At 41.9% G+C, this 12680-nt stretch overlaps 1 protein-coding gene across 10 annotated transcripts in view; it reads left to right on the top strand.

The window, feature by feature from the left end:
- PRR14L (proline rich 14 like) overlaps positions 1-12680 on the top strand; it is a 56856-nt gene that overhangs the window by 25692 nt on the left and 18484 nt on the right. For 6 of the 10 annotated variants that reach the window (XM_026484883.4, XM_026484881.4, XM_048221399.2 and 3 more), the window contains one exon: positions 4277-9455. In XM_026484883.4, the coding sequence (XP_026340668.2) occupies positions 4277-9455 (5179 nt within the window). Of the gene's footprint in view, positions 1-4276; positions 9456-12680 lie in introns of those variants that run through there. The other 4 variants (XM_057305788.1, XM_057305789.1, XM_026484886.4 and 1 more) reach the window with 3 other exon arrangements.

Here is a 12680-nt window from a genome sequence, read left to right as displayed (position 1 = left end):
TATATGGAAATAACACCAAAAAAGAGTCTTTAAAGTTTTCTGATGTTACTTGTATTATAATTGGAGTGTAAGCACTTTTTTAAAAACAATTTTATTGAGATATAATTTACATACTATAAAGTTCACCCATTTAAAGTATACAGTTCATGGGGTGCCCGAGTGGCTCAGTCGGTTAAGCAGCTGCCTTTGGCTCAGGTCATGATCCCAGGGTCCTGGGATCGAGCCCCACATCAGGCTCTCTGCTCAGCAGAGACCTGTTTCTCCTTCTGTCTACTGCTCTGCCTACTTGTGCTCTCTCTGTCAAATAAATAAAATATTTTTTAAAAAGTACAGTATACAGTTCAGTGGTTTTCTTCTGTACTTACAGAACGAACCATAACCCTAATTTAATTTTCATCACTCCTTAAAGAAACCTTGTTTGTATTCATTAGCATTCATTCTTCATTCTGTTCTTCCTTACCCACAACCTCTTCCAGCCACTAATCTGCTTTTGTCTCTATAGATTTGCCATTCTGGACATTTATATAAATGAGACCTGGTATTTTATGACTGCTTTCACTTGGCATAAAGATTTTTAAAGTTCATCCTTCACCTAGCATATATAAGTACTTCATTCATGTTTATGGCTGAATAATATTCCATTGTATCCATTTATCTGATGGACATTCGGGTTTTTTCCACTTTGGGGCTATTATTAATCATGTTGTTATCAGCATTTGTGTATGGGTTTTGTGTGGACTTAAATTTTCAGTTCTCCCTCCCTTTTTTTTTAAGATTTTTTATTCATTCAGGTGCCTGGGTGGCTCAGTCAGTTAAGCGTCTGCCTTCGGCTCAGGTCATGATCTCCAGGTCCTGGGATCAAGCCCGGCATCAGGGTCCCTGCTCAGCAGGGAGTCTGCTTCTCCCTCTGTTCCTCCCCCCTCCCCAGGCTTGCTCTCTTTCTCTCTCTCTTAAATAAATAAATAAAATTAAAAAAAAAAAAAAAAAGTGTTGACGCTTAACCGACTGAGCCACCCAGGTGCCCCAAGATTTTAGTTTTAATGAAGTCCAACTTACCAGTCTTCTTTTTATCACTGTGTTTCAATATCTTAGCTAAGAAATCATTATCACAATCGTGTAGGTTTACTCTTGTGTTTTCTTCTAGGAGTTTTATAGTTTCAGCTCTTACATTTAGGTCTCTGATCTACTTTGAGTTAATATTTTTGTATGATGTGAGACAGGGTCCAGATGTATTCATTTGCAGGTGGATATCCAGTTGTCCCAGCACCATTTGTTGAAAAGCTGTTCTTCTTGGTCCCTTTGTCAAAAATCAGTTGACCGACTATAAATGTTAGGGTTTCTTTCTGGATTCTCAGTTCTAATTTCCTTGCTCTTTATTAAATCCATCCTGTGTCAGTGCCACACTGTCTCCATTACTGCAACTTTGTTTTTGAAATCAGAAAGTATGAGTCTACCAGCTTTATTCTTTTTCAAGATCATGTTGGCTGTTATGTGCCCCTTGCATTTTCATTTGAGTTTTAGGATTAGTTTGTCAGTTTCTGCAAACATAGCACCTTTTAAATGGTTATTATAAAATGACAAATCTAGGGCCTTCTGCTGAGGTCATGAGATGCCTGTGCTTCTAAAAATGGGCCTGTACCTCACAGAATACATGTTTTACCCTCCAGTATAGCTAAATGCTTTTTTTTTTTAATATGCCACATTTTCTTTATCCATTCATTCATCGGTGGATACTTAACAGTTGTTCCCTTGTCTCACCCACCGTAAATAATGCTGGAATGAACATGGGGGCGCAGATATCTTTTCAGAATAGTGATTTCATTTCCTTTAGATATATACCCAGAAGTGGAGTTGCTGGATGGAGTGTACCTAATACTTTGAACAACTTCTCTAACCTTCTCATTCTTCATTCAGACCACATCTATTATGTACCTGCTATGTGCCAAGGTCAGTGTTGGGTACTCAGTCCACACATTAAGATCCTGTTTCTGCCCTCAAATAGCTCCAGTCTCACAGAGGTGATATATTAAACAAATACTTGAGAAACAATATCACAGAGGTTTTGATCGAGATACTGTGCAAGGGAGTGGGAACCCAAAGGAGTGGCTAGCCCTAACCAAGTGTGGACTCTGGCACTTCTAAGAGCATATGTATTAACTCATCTTTACAAGTCCTGCAAAGTGGGTACCATCTTTCTCCCCATGTTACAGAAGGGACTGGGTCAGTGTTCCATAGCCTTTAGAAAACTTTCTAATAAACGTAACTGCCTCAAACTCTCCTTTAAAATTCTTTGAGATTTCCAAGTCAATGTGGTTGACTATAACCAAGTAAAAGAGTAGGTAGAGTATCGTTTTGCTTTCAAGCTGTGCACAACCCCTGTTTCCCACCCAGCCTTCAGCGTTACACCATCTGGGAAATGACTGTTTCCTGCCTCCTCCCTAAGATTCTCAACTAAGTTGAGAACAGGTGTTCTTCTAGCAGGTAAGGGCTCCGAGGTAGAATCTTGCCTTAAGTGCCTTGCACAGTGAACCGTTTGGGGGTGGGTGAAGAGTTTTGCAGTTTTCCTGAGCAGATAAAATGAAGGATTCAGCTAGGATGATGCTGGACCAGTGTGGAAAGGCCCAGAATTTACATGAATGGCTTAATGCCATAGTGTCCGGTGAAGAGATACACTAAACCATTTGGGGTAAATGCACTTAGAAATTCATGAATAGGGTAGAGTTGTCTGCTATGATGTGGAAAGTAAGCCTAGTTTCAGAAAGATAAATACTGTGTGGGGCATTAGGATTTCAAGGCTGCCTTATGTCAAAAATTGGAATCTGTGCAAGCTTGCGGAATCCAGTATGCATTTATCCATCTAGTATTCGTTGACTCCCGGTATTTTTAAACTCTGTGCCCTGTCCTAGCATAGTTATTAAGTTTATCATTTTAACTGTTCTCAGGTCCAGTAAGATAAGAAAGAAAGCAGAACAAAGGAAAAGCACTTTTTCTTTAAATGGCAGGCACTGTACCAGGTGGTGTTTTACATGTATTATTTAATTTAATCCTCAAAGTAGCACTGAGGTAAGTGTACTTCGTACCCTCTTTTTCAAAGGAGGAAACTGAAACTCAGAGAGGTAAGTAAGATCACAGAGCCCAACTGCCTTCAGAGTTGCTGTTCTTTCTCTCAGAATTGCTCTCAGTACCAGTTGAGAAATGGGTAGGGAAGCTCTAGGAAGACACTATTGATAGCATTAGTGGATTTGACCTAACTATTCATTTATTCCACAGATTTATTGAGTGCTGTTTGGTACTGGGTATTATGCTGGGCAGTAGGGAAAGGGAGAGACCAAGACACACATGATCCTTACTCTCATGGAGGTACATTCTAGTGAGAATTAGATCTTTCGGTTGATTCGCATTTAGCTTTATCAGTTTAGTGCTCGTATTTTGTTATATGTTTGTGTGCATGCAAATATACATATACACATATGCACATGTATGAGTATAACTTTTCTAAAAAGAAAGTAAGGTTGAAAAACTTTTTTGTAGGTTAACAAGTTTGGGGAACTTCTTTATACTGCATCTTTCACCTAGATTTCAGAGGCACTGTACAGTAAAACTTCTTTATGAATTGTATTTACATTCCGCTTACAAAGGTTTTTTGTTTTTTAATGTTTCATAATAGGAATTTTTTAATTTATTGAAAAGTGAAGAGTATACTAAACCCACATGTATCTGTCACTCAGCTTCATAATTACCAGCTCATGACTAGTCTTGTAGGGAAGCAATTACTGTAAGTAATTCAGTTCAAATCTAATATTCATCTTACACAGTTTTCTCTTTTACGTAGGTTTTGTGTAAAACTGTTCTATTTCAAAGAGGTAATTTATGACTAATGTAGTATTATTTAAGTAATAAGAAGGTCATTAAATAATATAAGCTGTTGTGTTGTGGGTCTGCTTTATTAATGTTTTAGAATGGAAGCTTCTTAAGACTTCTGGATTAAGTGTATGTCTCTGTATTTAATTGTCCAGCTAAGTAAGTATATTTATATAAGTAACACTTAGAGAAAGGCAGTTGTTCAAAATCAGCTGTTTCTGCCAAGTGCACTTTTGGCCCTCTGTCATATTTTGCATTAAAGAACAAAACCAATGGTACAGTGCGCTAACTTCGTAATTCGTTTTTTGAGTTGTCTTTTTTGTTACTATTGGTCGCATGATTAAATTTATGAAAGTGTAGCACATGATTTTTTCTTACAATTGCACACTGATTTGGATTTATTTCTCTTCTGCAGAAGGAAATGTACAAATTACAACTGGAACTCTACTAAAATCTACTGAAGAAGTACAAGGTATGAAGGTCAATGGGACTAAGACGGATTATAGTGAAGGACACAAGAATGACAATGTGAGTAAAGGTCTCTCAGCTGGGTGCAGCGAATACCCAGAAATAGACAAAATCATGACCAGTGGTGAGGTTTCAGAAACCAGCACGTTAGTTTCCCTAGAGCCTTTAACGTTTGTGGACCCTGGATTAACAGAAGCAACTTCTAAAGAAAAAGAATGTGAAGAATTAAAAACTTGTCCTTCTCGGTTGTCATTGTTACCAGGAAACAGTGCCATTTCCAAAGTGGACAATGGGAAGGAAGAGGTGTGTAAGTTAAACTTTGTCTGTGAAGCAGATGACAATCACCAACAGATTTTCAGCCACCATAATGAAAAACACAGTTCTGCCCATGGCAGCCCCAAAGCCATGAGAAATGTAGTCGTTGTAGAAACCTTAGAAGACAAATCTGACATTTCATATTTCTCATCAAGTTTGTCTGGTCCAGAATCTAGAACACCATCCTTAGAAACACGCGGTTTTGAAGGTGATGGCTTGCCAAAGGGATCTGCTGAAAAGACAGATAATTCCTGTTTTGATGGGGATGATCAAAGCAAGAACGTGGCTACTAGAAAAGAAAATGCACAGTTTTTGAACCCCAGGAGTGACAGTGGGGAGCTCTTTCCTGTTAATGCCAGTCAACCAGAAGAGGATGCTAGTGGTCATTGTCCTGTTGAGAAAGAGACTGTTGCCTCCCCCAAAGAGAGTATCCGTGGTCACTGTTGCATTCAAGGTAGTATCCTTACACACAGCCCTAGTTCTTCAGTGCCGAGTTCTTTCACTGAAGCCACAGAAGTAATGTTAAAAAAAAATGATCTGAAAATCACTTTAGACGTTCAGGGTAGCTTGACAAACCATGAGGACCACAGAGAAACTTCTACTGATATGAGCCACGCTGAAGAGAGCAGTTTTTCCTCCTTAATGCAGATTGAAGAGCCAGAGCAGACAACCACTATAGAGCCCAATATGGTAACTGAAAAGACTTACAGTAAAGACTCTAACTCATCCCGCTCCCAGAGAAATCTGGAAGGCGACACACAGTTAAATGAAGCATCATATAATGAATTTCTGATTGAAAGAAAATCCCTTGTGAGTTTAATGTGTGAGGACCAGATAAGTCCTATGAATGAGGTATCAAAACCCAAGAAAAATACCGCTCAGTTACCACCATCCCTAGAATTTGATTACAAACCTGAGTCAGAACAAGCTATACACGCCGCACAGGACGATAGTTCACATTTAGGTGAACAGAACATTGCCTGTGAGATGAATGAACTTCCTTGTACCAATGAACTAGTTGTAAACAAAACAGAAAGTGAATGTGTTTTAAATCAAGTGCCCCTTAATTCTCAAGACCACGCGAAGTTGCCAGCTAACAAACAGATGCCTTTAGCAACAAGCGAGGATTCCCAACAGAGCCATCACCCCCCAGTAGAGGATGGAGCAGATGTCATTGCTGATACCCAAACCATTCCCATGGAGACAAAAATGAAAGACATCTCTCCATCAGGTGACAAAACTTGTGGTGCCTCTTCAAACAACCCCACCTTAAATATCAAACCAGGAAGCCTAGAAAGAAAAAACGAAATGGCTGATTCTGGAATAGTCGATCTACATTCCAGACTTCTCTCAAGTAAAAAAGAAGCAGGAGGCTTGCCTCAGGAGGTCTCTGTTATGGAATGTCAAAGCGTTCAATCTCAGGATCTCTGTAGCTGTCATTGTGTAAGTAAAAATGCACGAGAAAAGAGCGTGTGTTCTGCTTGTGCTGCTTTTGAGTCCAGCAAAATCATCCCAAAAGTTGAAAACTCTTTAATGACTAAGTGTGAAGATGCATTTCAGTACAGCAGTCACCACTCCCAAGGAAGAGAAGACTCCACAGAAAGTAGCACCCATAAAGTGAGTTACACATCAGAAGGAAATGAGTTTGCTAGGGAAGAAACTAAAGACAGCCTCCCAGGAGATAAGATGAGAAACGAAATGGCAGCAGGTGTGTTAAACAGTGAAGCTTCAGACAAGACCATTCCCACCCCCAGTCACACCCAGCCCAGTGAGGAATGGCTGGAAGGAAAGGAACAGGATGTACTTAAAGAGACTGTGTGTCACAAGTATAACATCTCTGACTGTGCAACACCAGAACTGAACTTATCTACAAACATTCCAAGCCCTAAAAAATTGTTGGACCAGTCTCTTACTGTTATGTTCTCCAGTTTCAAAAACATGAACCAAGCAGTTGAAACTCTTGGTCAGAAAGCAGATGAAGTCCTTGACTGCCAGAGTAACCAAAACATACCAGATGAATGCAGAAATGAAGATAAACCAGCTAAGGAGACACCAGATGGTGACAAGAGAGAGGCTGTCACAGAACCAAAGAGAGAGGTAAGCCACAACCAAAAGGATCTCCTAGTTGGTTCAGCCAGTAACAACCCGTTGTCCAGTGGTAGTTCAAAGAAAGGCGTTTTGAAAGGAGACTCTGAACGTATTTCTGGTTGTGAGGAGTCCACAGGTGGCATGGTAGACATCATCTACACGAACTGCGGTAATAAGTCTACAGAAGGCATGTTAGACTTAAGAGCATCTGGTACCCTTGACAGTGGTGCAGGACAAGACAGACCGATGTTACAGGAAACCTCAGTGAGTACTCTGTCTCAGAGAGGAGAACCGAACGCTGCATTTGTTGAAACGATTGGTCAGGACTCAGATTTCCCAGATGCTACTTCCTCTACAGTGGAGCCTCTAGAAATTAAAAAATCATGTGAAGAGAAAGTATGCAGATCATTAAAAGATTGTGAAATGGAAGTGTGTCCAGACTCTTGTGCCCATGAGTTAGAGTCTGTTGAAGATCATGAGCCAAATATAAGAACATTGGATAGAGTAAATGTGTCCTTAGATTATGTTCATCATGAACAGCAAGTTAAAGAAGCACCCCTTAGAGAAACACAAGGAATGATTGAAGGATCCAGACTGGAAATAAATTCTGAGTTTGACAAGGACAGTACCTTTGGAATTTCCTCGAAAGAGTTGCAGTCTTCTGGATGCCCAGATGAGAACCCTGTTCCCATAGGGAGCCTGAAATCCATTGAGATAATACCTTCGTATCTGTCTTCTCACGGAAATTCAGAAAATAATGTTAATAGTGACGAAACTGACCTGAAAAATCTTTTTAAACCAAAAGATGGTGAGATGCTTTGTGAAAATGTGGAGCACGGCACAGTCCTGCTTGAGACGAAGGAAGCACGAGGGGATGGGAGTAATTCTAGTGAGGGAGTCAGAATAGACATTGGTGTGCAAAATTTGTCTTTAACAACGGAAACAGAAACTAAGTTGAAAGGAGAAAAAACTGAAGAGCATCAGAGGGGACTCGTGGGTCACTTAACTGTGAGGGAAGAGTCTGAGGAGATGATTACCAGAGAAGCTGGTCATGGTGATAAAGGAAGAGAGATTTCTCAGACCCACTCTAAATCCCAGAGGACGCTTGGTGACGTCGAAGAGCAACAAAGGCAGAGGGCTTCGGACTTCATGTTGCAGAATGAAGAGGAATATATACGTCAAAAAGAAGCACACACAGTATTGGAACAATGCACATCATCTAACGTGTTATCAGATGAGTTGCAAGGTAAGAACCAAGCTAACGATTGCAAAGGTGAGTCCACCATGATGAAGGAAATCACCCTAGCGAAGCTGGCCGTGGGCGGCAGTGCTGCACAGTTTCAAAGGTTGGGAGAGCCAAAGGAGGAAAGCTTGTGTCATCCATTAAAAAGGGCCATGGAGTCGCGCACAGGTCCTTGCCTTCATGGTGCCCTTCAGAAAGCACAAGACCCCAGCTCTGCTGGGTATGATGAAATACACGGTGCCTTTGGGAACACTTCACATCAGAAAAGAGTGCTTCCCTTAAAGAAGCAGCCCCATCGAACATGTAAGAAAGTTTCCTGTCAGGAGCAAGTCAACATGGGGAAAAAAATAAGTAAAATCAGAAGTTCTGCCTTTTTAAAGAGTTCCTCTGAAACCATCCCCACAAAAGCACACAGATTTCTCAGTTCGTGTGCTGTGCCTGCACCCGCACAATTGGAACCCGAAACAGAACCAACCAGGAGCTTAATGAGCCACATACCAAAGCAGAAGGTGACTCCGTGCCATCCCTCAAGGAGCCTGAATGTTAGGAAGCCTACCAAAGAATCAGCCTTACTCAGCAAGCTGTCCATTCTTGCCTCCAAACTGGTCCCAGCCACAAAGATCCAGAAACTAAGGTATCAGCGGTGTTCCTCTGAACTTCTTCCAGTGGCTAAAAGCTACAAGCGGCTCCGATACAAAAGGCTCCTGGATGGATTTTCATACAATACAATGCAGCTGAATCCATATTTGGCAGCTAGTGGATGGGATAAGAGACCTAACAGTAAGCCCTTGACACTTTATTCGCTGGAAGCCATCAGAATGAGCTTCATAGATTTGAGCAACAAGGTGCCATCACTGCTGTTTGGTTCCGAAATTTTCCCAGTATCTTTTCACATGAAATCGGGCTCTGAATGCATGACCGAGTCCCCAAGGACTTTTCCTGAGCACTGTGCTCCAGCCAGGCTCGCCTTAGGAGAGGCCCCCAGGTGCCTGTCTCAACCTCCCAAGTGGACCTTTTCTTTCTTCTTGTCCCACAGTTGTCCTGGGATGGCCACATTCAGGGAAGACATGGGCCTCCATGGCCAGACACGTGCCCAGGCTCCTTCACAGTCTCCAGGTCCTCTCCAAGACTATGGAGGCACTGCCATAGTCCAGACCAGAGCAGGCTGCTCTGTCCTTGGCCTTCACACACTTCTAGCACTTTGTTCTCCTGGGTGTTACCGAATCTGGACAAAAAAACGGAGCTTCTCTAGTCACATGCCTACCATGCAGAGGCTCTTCATGACCCAGTTTACACAGGGCTTAAAAGGGTTAAGATCTCCAACCTCCATAGCAGACAAGGTCTTCTGTTCTCTTCCCTACTCGGTGGGCCGAGTGCTATCCATTTGGAGCCAGCATGGGCCTTCTGCCTGCCCCTTCGAAATCTCTACTCTTCATTCCACTCACAGCAAGCGGCAGCCAACTCTGAGCGCCACGAGCAGGTAAAATTCATGTTTGCTTTTCAACCTCTGGGGAAAGTTGAGGGCTGGAAATACAAGGCTATTTAGAGTTTTTGTGTCTGCATTTTCTGTTTACCTTGACAAATCTCTGCTGAGAAAATGTAGCCATAAGTCTTAAGTGTAGACCCCTCTAATTTTCCTGCAGAATCTACCCCTATATTTTTACCATTCTATGTTCTGTCCATGTCATTCGCAAACCATCAAATCTTTTGAGTCTGTTTCTACCCATGCCCCTGCTTTGCAGAAAATAAACACCATTACATGTCAAAGGCTTATAAATAGTGACAAACAATGCCTTCTAACTATATCTTATTGACAAAGTGTTATACAATCAGCAATTAATTCGGTGTTTGATGTATAAAGGATACAGAATAAGTACTTTTTTTTTTTAAGTGTTATTTATTTGTTTGACAGAGAGAGAACACAGCAGGGGGAGTGGCAGGCAGAGGCAGAGGGAGAGGGAGAAGCAGGTTTTCCACCGAGCGGGGAGCCTGATGCAGGGCTCAATCCCAGGACTCCAGGATCATGAACTGAGCCAAAGGCAGACGCTTAACCGACTGAGCCACCCAGGCGCCCCCAGAACAAGTGCTACTTTAGTAAATAATTATGTACGTGTCACCAAATCTAGTTCATGAACCTTTGGATTTCTCTCTGGAGCAGAGAGGCTTCAAAGATTGACATTTACAGACTATAGTTGTACACTTTATAGAATTTTAAGTGAGCTGGAGAAGAGTGGTTTGACCACTTAGAATAGTTGAAAATAATTTCACCAATATCATTTTACCTTTATTTTTTTTTAAGATTTCATTTATTGGGGCGCCTGGGTGGCACAGCGGTTAAGCATCTGCCTTCGGCTCAGGGCGTGATCCCGGCGTTGTGAGATCGAGCCCCACATCAGGCTCCTCCGCTATGAGCCTGCTTCTTCCTCTCCCACTCTCCCTGCTTGTGTTCCCTCTCTCGCTGGCTGTCTCTATCTCTGTTGAATAGATAAATAAAATCTTTAAAAAAAAAAAAAAAAAAAGATTTCATTTATTTATTTTAGAGAGAGAGAGGGATAGGGGAGGGGCAAGAGGGAGCTGGAGAGAGAGAATCTCAAGCAGACTCCCTGCTGAGGGCAGTGCCCTACCCGGGGTTCAGTCCCACAACCCTGAGAGCATGGCCTGAGCTTAAATCAAGCATTGGATGCTTAACTGACTGGGCCACCCAGTGCCCCTCATTTTACCTCCTTATTGGAAATAAGAAGAAAAGGAATTTGAGAGTTACAGTCCTAAAGATCTGTCTCAGACATAGTAAATCCTCCTGTTCGTAATCCCTTAAAAAACAGAAACTGAAAATTTTAATTGGCCCTCATCATTGCTATAGTTTAAAAATTCAACACCAGCAAAGCCTTAAAATTACAAATAGCCTGGGAGACGCCTTGTTCTTTGTGTGTCCGTGCAGTCTCTTATGCAGAATCATTCTGTGTCGCTAAAACGCTGCCTGGCACATACTGCAAAGTTCCCTGAGCGTCTTAGCAGAAAACTAACTAAATCAAAAGGGTTTCAGAAAAACACCCCAGAACCTGAATGTGGCTGATGGAAATTGAGAGATGAATGCTGTTCTAAGTACTTGTCCTATAGTTAATAGAAAAATGTTGTTACAGTGTAGTCACAAAAAATACATTGGAATTAATCAAATTGGTTTTTTTTTATTTTTTTCAAAGATTTTATTTATTTATTTATTTATTTATTTATTTGAAATAAAGAGAGATAACAAGAGAGAGCACAAGCAGGAGGTGAGCAGAGGGAGAGAGAAGCAGACTCTCCACTGAGCAGGGATCCCAACAAGGGGCTCAATCCCAGGACCCTGAGATCATGACCAGAGACAAAGGCAGACACTTAACTGACTGCGCCACCCAGGCGCCCCTGACTCAAATTGTTTTAAATGATAGTATACTGCTTTTGTTTTGTCTGGTTTGTCAGTATGCATCTGTAATCTCCTAACCACGCTCTGCTCAGTGTCTGACACGCAGCTTTAAATTGTGTTACCTTCACTATATTCGTGCCTGAGGTTCGATTACAGGCCAGTTCTTTGTTGCACCCTGTGAAGATGTGTGGCCTTTGGCCCTTTTTCTTCAACCGGAACTCTTTTTCCCTCCTGACTTTCCTGTTTCCTGGTATGGAGTATTTTTTCTCTCCCTTCCTTCCTATGCCTAGCATTTTAATTTGTTTTATTTATTTTAATTTAATTCAAGTGAAATATGGGGGTGAGGGGTGTTTGTAGGGACTTTTCCTTCTCGTTGGCTCTAGAAGTGCCTTAACATCATATGCCTTGACTTTAAGTTTAGAAATTTGCTGTTTTTCTGGGGTGCCTGGGGCGCAGTCGTTAAGCGTCTGCCTTCAGCTCAGGGCGTGATCCCAGCGTTCTGGGATCGAGCCCCACATCAGGCTCCTCCGCTGGGAGCCTGCTTCTTCCTCTCCAGCTCCCCCTGCTTGTGTTCCCTCTCTCACTGGCTGTCTCTATCTCTGTCAAATAAATAAATAAAATCTTTAAAAATAAATTAAAAAAAAGTTTGCTGTTTTTCTAAACACACTTAGAAATTTTTTTTTTTTAAGATTTTATTTATTTACTTGACAGAGAGCACAAGCAGGGGGAGCAGCACAAGCAGACTCCCCACTGAGCAGGGAGCCCAATGCTGGGCTCGATCCAGGACACTGGGATCATGACCTGAGCAGAAGGCAGACGCTCAACCAACTGAGCCATGCAGGCGCCCCAGAACACACAGAAATAATAAGCATGATAAATTGGGTAACCCAAGAAAGCAGGACTTAGCAAATATTAAATTATGTTTCCATAGGATTTTTGTTTTTAGTTTATTTGACAGAGAGAGAGAGAGAGAACAAGTGCACAAGCAGGGGGAGCAGCAGAGGGAGAGGTAGTAGCAGGCTCTCTGCTGAGCATGGAGCCCGATGTGGGGCTTGATTCCAGGACCCCAGGGATCATGACCCAAGCCAAAGGGAGACAGTCAACCAACTGAGCCACCCAGGAGCCCCATAGGATTTTTTTTTTTTAAGTTTTATTTACTTAATCTACACCCAACATGAGGCTTGACCTCACAGCCCTAAGACCAAGAAGCTGCCTACTCTTCTGACTGAGGCAGCCAGGCACGCCCATAGATTTTCTTATTTGAACCTTCAGCACTCTCTGACATAGGTTGAATGGGCCTCT

This window comes from Ursus arctos, unplaced genomic scaffold (genome assembly GCF_023065955.2).
Source record: "Ursus arctos isolate Adak ecotype North America unplaced genomic scaffold, UrsArc2.0 scaffold_34, whole genome shotgun sequence".
NCBI lineage: Eukaryota > Metazoa > Chordata > Mammalia > Carnivora > Ursidae > Ursus > Ursus arctos.
The sequence above is the reverse complement of the archived record's forward strand: the minus strand, read 5'-3'. Positions and strand labels throughout refer to the sequence as shown.